Source organism: Psammomys obesus, unplaced genomic scaffold (assembly GCF_907164565.1).
Source record: "Psammomys obesus unplaced genomic scaffold, mPsaObe1.curated_primary_1811, whole genome shotgun sequence".
Taxonomy (NCBI): Eukaryota; Metazoa; Chordata; class Mammalia; order Rodentia; family Muridae; genus Psammomys; species Psammomys obesus.
Genome location: NW_026596433.1, coordinates 6,841,846 through 6,860,501, shown reverse-complemented (window position 1 = coordinate 6,860,501; position 18,656 = coordinate 6,841,846). Strand labels below are relative to the sequence as shown.

At 39.0% G+C, this 18,656-nt stretch overlaps 1 protein-coding gene across 1 annotated transcript in view; it reads right to left on the bottom strand.

Moving 5' to 3' along the window:
- Galntl6 (polypeptide N-acetylgalactosaminyltransferase like 6) overlaps positions 1–18,656 on the bottom strand; it is a 1,222,499-nt gene that overhangs the window by 79,861 nt on the left and 1,123,982 nt on the right. Inside the window, exon 8 of the mRNA XM_055597863.1 lies at positions 6,473–6,580. Coding sequence (XP_055453838.1) covers positions 6,473–6,580 — 108 coding nt within the window. The remainder of the gene's footprint in view (positions 1–6,472; positions 6,581–18,656) is intronic.

Below are 18,656 nucleotides of genomic sequence, written 5' to 3'. Positions count from 1 at the left end.
CTGCCAATGTTACACAGAGAAACTCTGTTTTGAAAAACCAAGGTGTGTATGTGTGTGGGAAGATTTGTGCTTGACTTGCTGTTTGCTTAAAGCCCCAGAGCCTAGAAACGTACCTGTGTTGGGGATCCTAATGCCGGCCCTCAAGATCTTGGTACTCCCCGGATATACCTATCCTTGTATAAATCTACCTAAGACATACCTGATTGGTTGATTTTAGGCAGGGCAGAATGGGGTAGGCATGGCTAAGTTTCCTCGGCTTTTGAGCTCAAGAGAATAACAGGAGAGAGACAGGAAGAGAGGAGGAAGGACGACACCACAATGAGTTAGCGTGGAGAAGAAACCACACGGGCTGGGAGGAAGGACTCCAAAGATGGCATGATGAAAAAAATAAAAACACACCAAGTTTAAGCAATTATTTGTAAGATTATGGATGAAAGGCAGCCCAGATAAAAATGGTTAAGGCAGATGGCATTGGATGAAGGCTGAGAGATGGATGGTGAGGTAAGCGTAGGTAGAAATATCTGCCCAGCCCAAAGTAAATAAGGCAAGTATAAAAGTCTAACAGCGGTCTGTGTTTTATTATTTGTGATAGCGGGTTAAATAATACTGCCACAATAATCACAGGGAAAAGAATAACAAATAATATATATCCTAACACTCATTTTTTAAAATTTGCTACAACATATCTGACACAATCAGCATCTTTTTTTCTTGTAGAAAGAAAACGTTAAAGGGAACAAATATCCTTTCAGGAGTGCAGAATCCAGGCCAGATGTGTCTCTCCAGGTCTCCTGCTCCCAGAGCACACACGTACATTAACCCCCAGAATTCACTCACTGAAACAATCTATAATATTCTCTGTTTCCTCGTGCCCCTGTTTTTGTGCTGATAACTATTTTCCCTCAAATGCCAAGAGGGCAACCTCACACAATAGACCACTGAACATAACCTTTTTATATACAGTACAGCAAATCTATAAAATGTTTTAAGAAAATTGTCTTTACAGATTTCCTGCGTTTGTAATGGCACTTTCTTTATTCTCACTCTCCTTCAACGTCAGCTGGTTGGTTGATACTTTCATTTCACTCTATGTGCTTTGCCTCCAGCCATTCCTATTTAGAATCCATCAGTTCCTCCTCACAGTCTGAAAGAAGAAGAAGAAGGGCCTTGTGCTTCAGAAGAGGGAGGGTTTTTCTCTATTGCACACTCATGGGCCAGCCTCTCAGGTCCCAAGCACAGCCTGACGTAACCTCACGCCTGCTCCTTTCTGCCCATGCTTTTGCTGGTGCCTCTGCTTTTTATTCCAAATCTGTACAGGGCTGTTTAAGGGTATAGTTTGGACACAGACCTTGGTCCATAATCCCAGGTCTGCTCTTTTGCCATTTAACCTTTGCCCTTTTTGCTGTGATTTTTCCATTTCCTAGAACTATGGAACATTCTGTAAAATATGACCTTTACCAGATTTTATTTCTTTGACTTCAGCTTTTAGCCTGAAACCTGTAAAAAAAAAAATCTAAATTTCTTCATATTCTTGAATGGTTGGTGTAAAAGTCAGGATGAAATTTGAGAATCAAAAATAAATTACTGACACGTCAAAGTGAAATGTTTGGGTATGAAGTCTTGCCTGATATGCACTGGATGGGGGGGGTTCTTTACAGATTTATGATAGGGCTTGAGTCTAGGCTTGGTGGTAGAAAGGTTGTTTAATGTCTTTTGTGCAAGCCTGAGGACCCGACTTTGATCCCCAGCACTTACATAAAAAAGCAGGCATCGTGGTGCATGCCTGTAATCTCAGTACTAGGCATGTGGAGACAAGTGGATCCCTAGGGCTTGCTGGCTAATGTTTGCATCTCAAGCCCCAGGTCCTGTGAGAGACCTTGTTTTACCAGAAAAAATGGAAGGCTGTGAGGGACAACACTGGAGGTTGATCTCTGGCTTGTACGGCCATGCACATACATGTAAATTTACAGACAAATGAACACTCTCCTTTCCCACAGTCGATTCCAGCCTTATCTCATGCTGGCAGGAGGAGGTCAGGTGCGTGTGTGCTTCCAGGACTGCACGCCTCACAGTCTATGTGTTGCTTTCTTTGGGATATTCTTCTAGGGCAAATTCCCTGGACCAAGATGACACCATGCCTACGATTGTGTTAGTCAGTTGGAGTGGTTTGTGTAGGGCATCTGCACTTTCCTCACATCCCTACTATTAGTTACCCTTTTAAATCTGGTGGCTTTGACAGATCTTGGAAGACACTAGCAATTACAGAAGAGTCTGAGTTCCTCTCCCAGACCCCAAAGTGCTAGTAATTACTCCTTCTCTAGCAGAACATTTGTCAGAAAGAGAAGATGGACGTGGGACTCTTCTACTCATTTGTCAACTCGGCCATATCTGGTGGACCAAAACATTTTGCAGCCATTCTTTGCTGCTCATTCTCCTGGGTTGAACCTCAATCACTGCCATTATGGAGTGGATAACGGTCTCCACAACACGAGTGTTTCTGTTCTCATGTAGAAATGAGAGTCTATTCTATGTAGAGATGAAGATCCTTTCTGCAGGAACTGACCATTTACTCCTGGCAGAAGTTCCCATCATTGCACTCCAGTGTGCTGACATTCAGTCTCATGTTGACTTAGAAAAATAAATACGATTTTGAGTGCCAAGCATCTGATTTCCATATGAAGATGAATTGTAAGTCACCACCTCCCAGATTTTTGCATTTTGTAGAAATAACACAAGGGGGTTAGTTTTTGCTTTTACTTAATGAGAATGTTGACAATAACAAACAGACTGTCTTGAATCCCCTCGTAAGACAGAACCCTATATGAATGCACACAACTTATTTTGCTAGATTGAGCAAATGCAGCTTTGTGATCCTTATTTTTCTCAGTTCACTGGAGACTGGGGGAAAACTTGGCCAGGAGTTAGCTCTGGTCATTTCTTCTGAATTTTAAAACCCTGTTTTTAGAAATCTATTAATTAAACTAAGGTATTCTTAATGACCTTCTTTAAAGTCTTTTATTTGCAAGGACTGAGGGTCAGAACCAGAATAGCACTGCATATCCTTCTGATGTTTAGACACATGTTCCCAGAGCAATGGGAGAACAATTGGTTATCATGTGTTTCACAGATACATAGCTGTGTCATGTCCTTCTGTCAGAGTATAGTGCTAAGGAGAAAGTGTTGAATATGGCTATTTGAATTTGTATAATATATGGTAGTGTGCTGTCTAGAGGACTTCAGCGTGTGTGTGTGAATGTGTGTGTGTGTGTGTGCAGGAGTGTAAGTGAGTGTGTGTGCACGTGTGTCTGCCTGTACATCTGTGCATTTGAAGGTAGCTGAAATCATCCATTTACCTAGGTCCATCAACGAAAAGTACACATTTTCGCCGGATTAAATGAGCTTTGTAAAGTACATAAACAAGCTTTTGGGGTCACGTTTCCAGCTTCGGCTAATGAGACCAGGAAGATTAAAATATCTACTGACTAGATGTGACTTCATCTCAATTATTTTGACAGTTTCTCATCTTTTTTGATGATTTACTAATTGCAGAGTGTAGCAAAGTAGCTGAGTTTCTCCCACAAAAATATCAGAATTGTTTTTCATTTTAATACACTTTAAAAGATCATAAAATATTCCTTAGAGTGACAGTTAGGCCTCAGTATTTATGACTTTCTGATTGCTGTAGCAGTTTAGGAAAAAACTAAAATGAGCCCTCAAGTAAAATTTAAGTGGAAGAGATTAAAATTCAGAGTTATGGACTTCTCTTATTTGAACGAATATTCACTTTTTCCTGGATGTTTTATGTGCTAAGCCTAGTTTCCCCGTATTTGACAGTTTTTGAAAAAGCGCTTCATTTCTTTCCCAAAATAAATGAGCTGTTTGATTTTCTGAAAACAACCCCTTTTTGGATCAGCACTGCTTTCCCCACTCATGTTTTACACGACGAGCCAGCAGCTCGCACCATCCACCCACAAATGAATGAGGCACATGTCGAGGAGAACGAGTGAAGGAAAGCAGATAAATGGCAGGACACCATTCATTACCTGTAGGTGTTTTACACAGCAGTGATAGCCACAGAGCCAATTTGCAATGTGTGCTTCAATTTGTTCACTTCAGAACTTTCCCAGGAAGTTTTGTTGCTTTATCATTCATATGCATTAAGTCTTATGACTCAATTAAACGGTGCTTCTTTTTCCAAAATGTAGCTCTTTAATCAGTTTATGATTTTGTAACTGTTTTTCTCCAAACAGTGCTTTTAAGCACATATTTACTTCAGTGTGTTATTTATATCTTATTGTTTAGGAGGAAGGGGGAGTGGAATGTGCAATATAATATAATTAAAAATTATTTTATTTATTTATTAATTACAATTTATTCACCCGTATCCTCGCTGCAGCTCCCTCCTTTGTCTTCTTCCAGTCCCACTCACCCTCCCTCTTCTCCCCCTATGCCTTTTCCTTAGTTCCCTGATAGAGGAAGACCTCCTCCCCTTCTCTCTGACCCTAGCCTATCAGGTCTCATTAAGGCTGGCTGCATCATTTTCCTCTGTGGCCAGGAAGCAACCCAGATGTCCCTCAATGGAGGAATGGATACAGAAAGTCTGGTACATTTACCCAATGGAATACTACTCAGCAATTAAAAATAAGGAAATCATGACATTTGCAGGCAAATGGTGGGAGCTAGAAAAGATCATCCCAAGTGAGGTAACCCAGAAGTAGAAAGACACATATGGTATAGTATATACTCACTAATAAGTGGATATTAGCTATATAATATAGGATAAACATACTAGAATCTATAGTCCTATTTAAACAATAAGGAGGAGCCCAGGGAAGGTGCTTAATTCTCATTCAGATGGGCAAACAGTATAGACATTGGAAGTAGGAGAAGACAAGTAACAGTTCAGGAGCCTTCCACAGAGGACCTCTGAAAGACTTTACCCACCAGGGTATCAAAGGAGATACCAAGACTAATAAAATATAATTTAATGCTAGAATGTCTCACTATTGTTAAAAGGGTTGTGGATGGGATAGAGAAAAATGTGAACACAAAGCAAGGGAGCAAGAACAAGAGCTGGAAGAGACATTTTAAGGATGACAATTTTATTAAAATTCACTAAGATGACTACATTTTGGTAATAACTTGAACCTATGTGTTTTTATCTTTATTTTTTTGAGACAGAGTTTCACAGCTGTGGCTGTCCTGGACTTGCTGGCCTTGAACTCATAGCAATTCTCCTGCCTCTGCATCCCTGAGTGCTGGAATTACAGGTGTGCACCAGTGTCCCTGGCTTTAACCAGTTTTTTTTCCCCTTGAGATTTATAATTAATTAATTTCTTCATTAAGTCATGTGAATATTCTCCACACACTATTTTAGATGATGGAATAATATAAAATAATAGACCCAAACCTCTGCCCTTGAGAGACTGATGAATCCTGGTGAGATAGTTGATGATGAGAATGATAAAAAGTACTGTTATTATTACTATTATCATTATTGTGCTTTACAAAAACTAGTTGAGTTTACTAACTCTTATAAAAAAAAGCCCAATTGTTTACCCATTGCACCTTAGTAAAGAAAGCGAATAGCTCAAGATCAGATTCCTCGGGAAGCATAGCACCAAGGCATCTGGAAAACACCCTCCTTTTAGATTGGCATCTCAGCTGTAGCACTTACACGCTGTAGTGAAGAGAACAGACATGACCATGAAGAAAGTAACATGAAAAACAGATATTGCCGGGTTGTTCAGGGAAGGTTTGTGATTTTATATATTCCCAAGCAGGCATGGCAGCTTCTAAAAGGCAGACAATAAAACTGTCCTTGCATTTGAACTTCACGAAAAAAATATTCTAAACAAAACAAAACAAAACAAGACTAGACTTAGTTAATTACTGGAAATTTGAGGATGGTCTAAATCTTTATCCAGCATTAACTCTGGTTCTAAAGGAGGAGAAAAGTGAGTTTAATGTCTACTTCCCCAATATCTTTCACTCTTTATTTGACTAATTATGTTCCTTATTTTACACCACGTTGGGAGAAAGATGGTCATCCATCTTGCAGGCTTGGCTTTACTTGACTAATGTTGGTCATTCATATATTTATGAGCAAGCCAGCTAAGTAAGCCTCCACTTGGTCTTGAAAGCAAGTAGCAGTAGGTGACACTGTAAATAAGCATATAGCCTGATGGATCACTGATGGTGATCCAATATTTAACATTACTAACCAAGATTAGCCAGAAGATAATGGTTAATAGTAAATACAACACATGTGAAGATGCTTTGATACATAACAAAACCGGTCCGCTAATACTTCCTTAAGCAATGGAGATAAAGCTGAGGCATGGGAATTCTTGATATGCAGAAGGTTCTGGAAGACAGTATCTTTGCTTATCCCACGTGTATGGTTGGTTACCCAACCTGCAGGAAGCAGAGCTTGTATGAACCCAGCCTGTTCTTATGCCCAGGTACTCACTCTTGCCAAGCTGGTCCCAGAAGGAACTTTGTAAGGGACGTACTTCCTGTAGATATGACCAACTCTAGAACACGGAACGTCAAACATTTCTCCTCCACACATCCAAACCTAAAGAGAAGGTAAAACAAAAGTGAAGGGTAAATTTCAATCAACAAAGAAATTAATAGAAGTTATGAAACATTTACAAATTACTTTAAAAATGTTTTATTTTTAAAGTATTTGTTTGTGGGTGTGTGTGCGTGTGTGTGTGTGTGTGAGAATATGTGGATGTGAGTATCTCTGGAGGCCAGAAGATTATGTTGCATCCCTGGAACTAGAGTTGCAGGTGTAATAAACTGCTGGCTGTGGATGCTGGGTGCTGAACTTGGGTCCTCTGGAAGAGCAGCAACTGTTCTTAAGTACTGAGTCATCTCTCCAGCCTCCTACAAGTCTCCTAAGTTCTCAACTGAATAATTTGCCATAGGTGCTTAACAAAAAAAATAAAATAAAATAAAATAAAATCCGGGTTCACAAATGTGTGGAACAACAACAGCAAAAACAAACAAACAAACAAACAAACAAACAAGAAAACTAGTTCCCTAAAATTATTTCTATAAACAGTATCCTGGCACTTTTTCATCCGCGAAGATTCTCATCACAATTATTTTACTGAACTAGAATTTAATGCTTGGATATCTTCTTTGTATAGATACTTATTTTAGATAATTTTGTCAAATCATTTAAAAATATATTACCAGAATTTAAAAATTGAAATTACAAAGTTGGAATAAAATTATTAATTTATTATTTATTGCAGTTTATTCACTTTGTATCCTTGCTGTAACCCCTCCCTCATCTCTTCCCAGTCCCACTTCCTACCTCTATGCCCCTCCCCTAGTCCACTGATAGGAGAGGTCCTCTTCCCTCCTATCTGACCCTAGCCTATCAGGTTTCTTCAGGACTGGCTTCATTGTCTTCCTCTAGTAACGCTGAACCCCCTCTCCTCACACGGGGAAGTGATCAAAGAGCCAGCCACTGAGTTCATGTCAGAAACAGCCTCTTACTAGGAAACCCATTTGGAAACTGAGCTGCCTATGGGCTGTATCTGAGCAGGGGGTCTAGGCAGAGTGCAGGGAATCTTATGGAAGAAGGGGGAGACAGAAAGATCTGCGGGGGACAGAAGCTCCACAAGGAGATCAACATAACCAAAAAATCTGGGCTCAGGGGCCCTGCAGAAACTGATGCTCCAATAAAGGTGAAAATTTTAAAACAGCAAAGTAAATGATAAAACACAAACCTATCCTTACTGTATGTTGAATATAGATTCTGACACTTCCAGCAGGGTTAATTTTAAAATTATTGTGTTGCGCTCTCATTCCACTCTACTCCCAGTCTTTTTTGGTAGGCACATATGACTGGTGAGTGGTATGAATTCAGGAAATATATGCCCTTAGATTTTATAATTAAATATGGTAAAACAATTAACTGGTTATATTGTATTTCACTATGTCAAGCCATGAGAATAGATACGTAGTCATAGATCTACATAACAGATTGTATACTATAAAATAATTTAACTATCAAAACATAAATCTAGACTTCATAAAGCTGTACTCTTACCATTTTTTTTCTTCAAGAAAAAAAAAAGAAGTTAGAGATAGTTTCATGGTTTATGTTATATCCTAACCTGACTGGACCTTGGTGCAAATATTTGCACATATGCATGTTTCTGAGAAGATGACTTTTGCTTTTTTTTTTTTTTTTTGCATTAGATTGAAACTTAAAATCAAAGAATCTTGAGCAAAATTTATTACCCTTCACATTGCTGCTAGGCCTCATTTAAGCAGCTGATGATACGAAAATGAAAACCACCTAACAAAACCCCCAATACTAGAATCCCTATTTCGAGTTGTTGGTCAGAGTTGTCTACGAGAGTCTCCTAAAACACAGCTTATTGCTGCTGCCCATGATTACTCCTAGAGGTGAAAGGTAAGTTCTTATTGCTAAAGATACCATGAACTTCAGAAACGTGGCCTAGAGGGCCCTGAGCTTGAATTGACCTGAATGTCCCCTTCCTAGCTTTCATGATACCAGAAGGTGTCACACAAGTTTGCAAAGGAGAGATACAAGAGGCAGTCGTACCCAGATATGATATCTATAAACCACAACAATACCAGCATGGCAAGATAACCCAATGTGTACATTAGTGGCACATATTCCTTGGAGGTAACTAATGGCTCTCTAATTGGACTTAAGACCCACTCAACAAAAGGGAGACCATTTTTGGTACTAGAAACCTAGCTAAAATGCTAGTGAAATTACGGTTATTGGAGGAGACTCTACAACCACTAATTTACTAAGCCAGCACAATACCTAACTACAATATATAAAAAGATGTCTCTATGCCAAGATATACCTGTAATCTTCACTCCTTTCCAAGGATACTTTTCTTTGAAATATAGAAAAATCACAATCAATTAATATGCATAATTGCAGAGCCCAGGCTCAATGGCTACATCTACAAAACACTGGAAACACTGAATAAGGAGAGGTAGAAACATTGTTAGGGCTAGAGGATCCAGGGACATTGCTGTGAGGTTATGTCTCCTAGTAACATCAGGAGCTGCACCTGTGATGTCTTACCAACATGACCTCCCAAACATGGGTGGAACAAGAACGATACCAAAGAACACAAAAACTTCCCGGAGAAAATTCCAGGAGGCCCCAGTCTTACACAAGGAACTACAGGAAACTGAGTAACATTGAGAGTGGAAGAGATGGCGCTCACCTGGGAAGAGAAGACTATTCCGTTGTCCAGTGCCAAACAGCACTGAAAACATACATACAGCTGACATTATATGGGCTCAATAGGCTATATGTGGGAATACATACATACGCGCGCGTGTGTGTGTGTATGTGTGCACACACAATAACAATGAAAAAAGAGGCCATGAGTTTGAAGGAGAGTGGAGACAGGTATATGGGAGAGTTTGGAAGAAAGCAAGGGAAGGGATAAATGTCTTCATTAAAATATGATATCAAAAATTAAGGAGAAAGCTTAAAACCAAAATACAAAAACCTAATTCAATCCAAGCCAACCCAACCCAACACAAAACAAAATGCAAACCAAAAACCCAATCTTTCCCTATAGTGAAAAGAAAATGAAGACCGATTTCAGCTGAGTAAGATAAATTCTGCAAGCAGACTTCTATTGGATTCTCAGTAAAACCTTTTCAGATCTCTAGGCTGCCAACTAACCCTAGAGAGTTTGGAATTACCAACTCTCTTCAAACATGTGAGCTATTGCTGAAATCTTTCTCTTCTCTTGGTTTCCTGTCTCTACAGATCCTTGACTGATACACAGCTATTGCCTGTTTCAAGGTGTAATATTTGAAGATAAAGAGAAATGCCTACATTTCCATGTGTATGCATACTTACTTTCAAGTTTTCTTAGTCAGAGGAATGATACCTTACATGAGACTGGTTGAATAGTGATGGTCACGGGGAGTCCAGGGGAGCCACTGCAATCATTAAAATGGTGCCTAGCTACTTCAATTGCATTCAGACCACACATGGGATTGATTTCAACCTAATGGAATATTTAGAAGTGACTTGGACTGAGACATTAGAAATCTATGTGAAAGTTTAAGGCTGGCAGGGCCAGTGAAAATTCTAGAATATAGTTCTAGTAATTGAATAAATCTGATGAGGTTATTTTTGTATAAAATTAAACACAGAAGAGTAAATATAACAAGCTGCTGAGGCATATAAGGAAGAAAAACAAAACAAGCAACAGTGACAATGACAAGAACAGCCAGCCTACTACCCAATCAATGAAGCCTTCCAGAGCAGGAGAAGTCAAAAAAGTCTATGCCACCAGAAGAATATGAAGAGTTCAGGGCTCAAGCTGGACTCTGTGCAGGTCTGAGACATTTAGTTTGCTAATTTCGGGGAAAATGACTTTTGAAGAGAATTATCCCAAGGTTAAGGAGAGTCTCAGGAGAAAGGACAGAAGGAACAGAAGATACGTAGTCAAGAGCAGCTAACACCCACAGGAGCCTTGCCTTGTACTTAAAGAACTGAAGAGCTGGAAGAGATATTTTCATAGAACTTTAAGAAAATATTGCCAGGATTGATGGTGTCAAGCTACGAGAGACAGATTACAACCCAGCCGAAGGAGCAAATATCTAATAATATAAATAAATATGAAATGGGCTTCCTCTATTGTTGGGTATACTGAAAACTGTATGGTGTGAGACTTTAGAAACAAGCATATAAGCCAATTGTCAGTTTATGCTGCTGATGCTTAAAGCTAATTCTGATGACAGAAATTAACATTTTTGGTTGCCTATTGTACATTTTTAGTGAATTATATCACTTAGTGCTCATAACTCAAACTTCAGACTTTCCACTGTTACGTTGTCTGGAAAATGGCAGTCTATAGATGTTTGGGGTTTGTTCTAAACCACACAACTAGGGTTGAGGATGGAGCTCAGCTGGTAGTGTTTGCCAAGCATGCTTAAAGCAATAGGTTCGGCATGCAGCACTATATAAAGCAGGTGTGGTTGTATAGGCTTAGAAGCCCAGCAATTAGAAAGTAGAGGTAGGAGGATCAGAATGTCCTGGGAGACAAGAGACCCTGTGTCAACAAGGACATTTGAAATCTATTAGTCTAGTCTAGCATCCACATCCTTAATCAATATTCTATGTACAGAGTTAGCAAACTGCCCAGGCTGGATAATTAATAGTACTGCCTTTTCTGGACATATGGTCTCTTTTGCAGCTAAGCAACTCTGCTAATGAATAGGCATGGCTGTATTTCAAGGAAATTTTGTTTATAAAAATAGGCATGAGGCCATGATTTGCTGCCCATTCTTCTATAAAGTACAAATCATTTCACACTGGGAAATTCAGTTAGTCTAAGGTAACGTCTGCGGGAGATTACAGTTTCTTAAACCAGACACCATGGTATCTTTCACTCATATCACCTTTACCTATGGCTTGGTATTCTCCCACTGAAATGTGGATCTAGAGCTTTCTCCTTGAATTTGAGCCAGTTTGTAAATTCTTAAGCTGTTTCTGCAGCGGAAACAACTGAGGCCATGTCACGAATGACAGCGTAGCTTCTGCCTGTCTACTTTGCATTGTTTTTTTGTCACTCTGAGCTGCCACATCAGAAATCTGATTCCCCGATGCTACCATATTATGAAGCAGTGGAGGCCTCATGAGACTCCATGTGAAACTTCTTGGTCAGCAGCCTCAGCTCAGGTTTTCACTAATGGCCAGCATCAGCTGACAGACATGAGAATGAAAATCCTTTAAATGACTAGCATTAGCGGATAGACATGTGAATGAAAATCCTTTAAATAATTACAGCCCATGCTGAGTCAACTCTCTTGGAGCAGATACAAGATAACTCCTTTGTGCCTGTTTTGAATTTTGACCACATAGAATCCATTACCTTAATTAATTAAATGGTTGTTTTTTACTGGTGCATTTCTGAGTTCATTTCTATGCAGTAATAGTGGCTAGAAATACATACCTTCAAATTCATGATAAAAGCAAATTGCTAACACAGACAGCCAAAATTCATCCCTCAGTTTTACCTTACCATGCTGTGAGAGACACAGTGCTTAGTTTCACCAATCCCTGTGCTTATTTCTTTCTAGGCACATTGCCAGGGTAAATTCTTGTGTATTTAGGTGGGGACACATGATTATTTCTTTCTGGTGGAATGTGAATGAAGGTAATTATGTATCACTTCTGGTACAAAGATGTTTTGAATTGGGGGTTAGGAATTTGGTAAATTGCTTACTACTCTTTATAAAGATCGGGGCTTGAATTCAATCCTACATAACTCATGTAAAGCTGCCAGGCAGAGTGCTCTAAGCTCTATCTCTCTTATCATTTCTCTCTCTCTTTCTGTCTTGTATATAGAGATGGGAAGGTATAGTAGTCCTTTCTCTCATCTTTCCAGACAGTTGGACTAGACAGAGCAGTCAACTCCAGGCTCCAGAGATGCTCTGTCTCAAAAACAATGAGAAGAGCAATAGAGGAAGCCATGCCACGCCTACCTCTGGAATATATACACACACACAAATGCATATCTCACGACGTGCATGGGCACACATGTACTAAGCATGGGCGCACATACCAACATACACAGACAAAGAAATTAGGAGGAGATTTCCTTCCATATCTTCTTCAGAGGATAGAGAGAAAGACTCGGCACTACAGAAGTTAGTGGAGTCATTAAATGCCAGGATGTGAGTTCCAGAAAACCTGGATGGGGATTGACACCCTTCTGCAAGCCTGGACAAAAACTGTGATGGGAGTGATAGAGACACCTTAGGGATATTAAGCTATGAATGTTTGGGCCTGGTTGCAGTAGCTGATTTCTCTATTATATTTTCTCATATTATTCAGATTTTCTTAATGAAGTGTAATGGTTTGAAATGTAACTAGTTGAAAGGTTACTTCATGTATTAGTTTTGCATCTTAAAGGAGAAATGGAATTGGACAACAGTTGAAGAAGATGGACGAAGGTTACAGATGTTAGCTAGTCTTGTGTATAGTCAAATGTCAGTTCTGATTAGTCAATGCTAAGCAAGGGTCAAGATTAAGATGCTCTCCTACCTCCAGACCACCTGCTGCTAGGAGACAGTAAATTTTTGGTAAGGGCATTTGCTCTCTCATGAGGCTGCCATTAGTCTGTAGAAGTGGCCGGTCTTTCCTGAAGCGTTAAGGAATGGTGGCAAATGAGGCCAAACCATGGGTGTAAAGTCTGGAGTAATGTCTTACTTTTTTTTTCTGGCCTTAATTTCTGTTTTGGTTCAGATGGTCATAACACTTCAAAGGTGACACAGTGGGCTAAATGCTGCTCATGGTGAGAATCTGACAGTGTAATAGCTTCCACAACAGGAAAGCTAAATCAATCACCACAGCCTGGTGCTCTGGATGGAGTGTTTATGTCTTTGGCCTCCAATTCATTTGGCGCAATCCCCACCTCCCTGTGTGATACTATTGAGGGGTAAGGTTGCTGGGAGATCATTAAAGGTAAAGGTCTTATGGGTGAGATTAGTGTCCTTGCATAATGAAAGAATCCTTTAATGTTCTCCTATCCTCTTTTGTTCCTGGCAGACAGCCCTCACTGTACCTTCAGGGTACCAGCACCCTGACCTCAGATGCTGGACTCTATAGATTGCCAGAAATGAATTCTGTGGTTTAAAAGCCTCTCAGTTAAGTACATTTTGATGTAGCTTCCCAAACAAAGGCTCATTGTTTTTAAAGATACAAACAGTCCTTAATAGACACATAGAAACATAATTCTGATTGTTTTCTTTTTTCCTTTTTTTGAGGTTTATACATATTTTTAATTTTAATTTTTCTTTTTTATATTAATTACAGTTTATTCATTTTGTATCACAGCTGTAGCCACCTCCATCATTCCTTCCCAATTCCACCCTCCCTCCCTCATCTCCTTCCACGCCCCACTCCAAGTCCACTGATAGCAGACCCTATCCATCTGATCCTTCAGGTCTCATCAGGACTGGCTGCATTGTCTTCCTCTGTGGTAAGGCTGTTCCCACCTCAGGGGGAGGTAATCAAAGAGCCAGCCACTGAGTTCATGTCAGAGACAGTCCCTGTTCCCCTTACTTGGGTACCCACTTGGAGACTGAGCTGCCATAGGCTACATCTGTGCAGGGGTTCTAGGTTGTCTCCATGAATGGTCCTTGGTTGGAGTGTCAGTCTCAGAAAAAACCCCTGGGCCCATATTTTTTTGTTCTGTTGCTCTCCTTGTGGAGCTCCTGTCCCCTCCAGATCTTACTATTTCCCCCATCTTTTATAAGATTTCCTGTGCCCTGCCCAAAGTTTGGTTATGAGCCTCAGCATCAGCTTTGATACCCTGCTGGGTAGAGTCTTTCAGAGGCCCTCTGTGGTAGACTCCTGTTTCCTGTTTTCTCTCTCTTCCGATTTCCATCCTGTTTGCCTTTCTGAGTGAGGATTAATCATCTTACCCAGGGTTGATTAGCTTCTTTAGGTGTACAAATTTTAGAATGTTTACCCTATATTATTTGTCTAGTGTCTACTTATAAGTGAATATATACCCTGTGAGTCTTTCTGCTTCTGGGTTACCTCCCTCAGGATGATCTTTTCTAGTTCTCACCATTTGCCTGCAAATTTCACGATTTCCTTGTTTTTAATTTCTGATTGTTTTCTTTTTTTTTAATTTTATTTTTTTCTTATCAGTTACATTTTATTAACTCTGTATCCCAGCTGCATCCCATTGTTCCCTCATTCCCTCCCAATCCCACCCTCCCTCCCTCATCTCCACCGTGCCCCTTTCCAAGTCTGATTGTTTTCAAACAGTACTCTCACATACTTTTAAAAGATTAGTACATCTGTGTTGTTATTGTTGTTGTTGTGTGATCATCACAGACTTATTGGCTTAAAACAACCAGCGTTTTGGTTTTCATATTTCAGTATGGTTGTAAGGCCCTGTGAGTTCAGTGGGGGCTTTCTAATGAGGGTTCCCACAAAAATGGAAGTCTGGGTGTACGCTGGGCCAAGCTCTTACCTGGAGCCTCTATGGATGAATCTGCCTCCAAGCTCATTTACAACACTGACAGAAGCTATTTGTAAGACCAGCACTTCATTTTTTCTTGCTGCCTGCTGACTAGCACCCCACTCTTAACTACCAGGAGCTACTATTTCAGTTCTTGGCCCATGGACTTTTCACTTCAACATAGGCAACCCTCACTAATTAGGTTGTGGCCACAGTGGCTGAAGTGTTTAATAACCTTAACTGTACCTGTCAAATATCTTTTACCTTGCATTATAAGATGCTATGCATTACACTGGCATGTATAACACAAAATATTTATATGATAAGTTAACATGTGATTAAACAAGGGAAGAGAGTCAAATGAATCAACATGTATGTCTTCTCTCAAGTTTTCAGCTCTTAAAAATTCTTCCTTTCAAAAGTTGGTCAATTTTCTATAAAGAAGTAAGAGTCTATTCTTCTGTCCAGATTTTTTTTTAAATGCTGAATTTTGCATGCAGAAAGGGGGGGAGGGTGGGACCAGGAGGGGAGGAGAGAGGGGCTTATGGGGGAATACAAAATGAATAAAGTGTAATTAATAATAAAAAAGAAAGCAGTAGAATCTTGAGATTTACTTTTTCTGTATTACTATCACCATGATTCTTTAAAACCATAAATATCAGCACCACATGCAGTGGTGGTTGGAATAGGTATCGCCCACATAGACTCTTGTGTTTGACTGTTTGGCCCCTTGGAATTGGCACTATTAGGAGAGTGGCCTTGTTGGAGTAGGTGTGGGCTTGTTGGAGAAAGTGTTTCACTGTGGAAGAGGGCTTTGTGGTCTCATATATGTTCAACCTAAGACCAGTGTTGAGACAGTGTCTTTCTTCTGCCTTCGGATCAAGACGTAAAACTGTCAGCTCCTTCTTTAGCACCATGTCTGCCCGTATGCTGCCATGCGCCCTGCCATGATGATAATGGACTGAACTTCTGGAACTGTAAACCAGCCCCGATTAAATACTTTCCTTTAAAAGAGTTGCCATGGTCATGATGTCTCTTTAGGACAATAAAACACTAAGACACATGCCTTCTTTACAACCTGGAATGTTTTCTTATTGTTCCCAAGGTAACAAGACAACCGTTTGTTTATCTGTCTTCAATGACTATGTGCCTCTCCCTGGCCAGGTACCTTTTTAAATCCTCACAAAGGTTTGTTGCCTGAAGAAAATTCTGCCCCCTCTTCCTGTTGTTTGCTTTTCTTGTTTGTATAGTGCTTATTTTTTTCCAGGCTTCAGCCTACATGCCATAACTAAGACCCTGTTTTACGTTCTCATTTTGTCATGTACCCCTCTTTCTATTAATCCGTTATAATCTTCCTCCTTTCTCCAAAGTTTTTACTCTCTATAGTCAACAACAGTCTAAAATATTAAAATATTCAATGATTCAATGGAAATAGATATACCATAGATAGATAGAACATTCACACCTTTTATAAATTTTCACTGCTGTAATTATTTTATTATTGTTGCAAGTTTCATAGAATGCCTACATTTATAAACTAAATCTTATCATAGATACATCTGCATAGGAGAAAATATAGTGTATAGAGGGAGCTATATTGTCTGTGGTCTCAGGCATTCATTGGGTTCTTGGAACGTATCCCTTTGGGATTAAAAGGAACAATGTAGGTGAGTTAATTAACAGTGAGTGTGTTCTTATTATGCACCAAATATCTTGCACAGCTGGCTCTATAATGTGTGGCACATGTCAAGTTCTGAGTATGTGGAGCTTCCATTCAAATGTTGAGAACATTTAGAAGAACTACAGCTAAGTAATTCATTGGCCATGTTCCATGGCTGAGTGCTTGTTTTCAGTCACTGGATTACAAACTCTTGTCTGTTTTATTCATTATGGTAGCTCTAGTTGCTTATGAAGGACACAACATATAATATGTACTCACTAAACGTTTGTCAAGTGGTTGCATCGGATTCCTTTTAATTTCAATAATGTTTAAGCTTTTTCTTCCTAAGAGCTGTGTATTACTTAGGGTATCTATTGCTTTGGTAAAACACCGTGACTAAAACAACTTTTAGGAAAGGGTTTACTTCAGCTGACAACTCTTGAGGTCACACTCCATCACAGACAGAAGTCAGGATCACAACTCAAAGAGGCAGGCACCTGGAGGCAGGAACTGAAGCAGAGGCCACTGGGGAGTGCTACTTACTGGTTTGCTCAACCTGTTGTGTTATACACAACCAAAGTACCTGACCAAGGGTGGCATCACAGTGAGCTGGGATCTCTCCATCAATCATCAATCAAGAAAATGCCTCATGGATTTGCCTGCAGGCCAATCCTTACAAGCATTTTCTTCATTAAGAGTTCTCCTTCTCAGGGAGCCTACCTATGTCAAATTGACATAAGAGCTAGTCAACACAGTTTCTGTAAAGCCTTTCAAGTTTAAGCTTCGCTCATATAACTTTAGAAAGTATTTTCTTCTCTTTACTGAAGCTACAACACATCAATTATCTTCATATAGAGGTAGTTTTGTTTCTCTTTCATGTATATATATATATATATGCATATATACACACATATACATATATGTATACATAGAATATAAGTAGGTATGCATATGTATGTATATATATATATATACATATATATGTAGAAACAAGAGAATTAAATATTCAGCATTATCCTCAGCTACATAGTAAATTAAAGGCCAAGCTGGTCTACCTGATAACATATACATATACACATATATTTATGTATATATAAATATATACACATACATATGTATAATGTATATATGTAGATATATGTATGTGTACATATGTGTATACATACATATGTATACATATACACAAACATACACACAAACACACACTCACACATATGGATTTATGTAGACCAGCCTGACCACTAACATGCTATACAACTGAGGATGATGTTGAATATTTGCTCTTTTTTGTTTCTGCCTCCCAAATATTGGAATTGCAGGTATGTATTTTCATCCCTGGTTTATTCAGTGCTGATGATCAAACTCAGGGCCTTATGAGCATGCTAGGCAAGCAGTGTACCAACTAAACTATAACTCTGGCATGCACTCTCTTCTTTTAGGTATTGTAATTGTGCCTCTCTCTGTAGGAGATTCCATATTTGGACACAGTAGGGAAATGTTTGGGTGTCATTGTGGGACTGTGGCTCAGAACAGAAATCCAGTTGTAGCTTTTATCAAATTCTGTATTTGTTTTGAAAGATATGATATATATACGTATATACATGTATATATGCATATATTTATATTTACATAATATATTTATGTATAATATTTATTTATAATATACATTATATAATATGCATCATATATAAATACATACAATATATTTATATGTTTATACATATATAATATATTTATACATTATATAATGTATAATAATATATATATATATTTAACCAGACAATCTTTTAAATTTGTTCTTTGGAAATATCATGTATGAAGTGTGTTTTGAGGGCCTGGGCAACCTACTAGTGGCTATTTCCCCAAAGAAAAGAAAAGTGACTTTACCTTTCTCAGCAGCTGTTGACTGGATTACATATTTATCTATCTCTCTATCTATCTATCTATCTATCTATCTATCTATCTATCTATCTATCTAT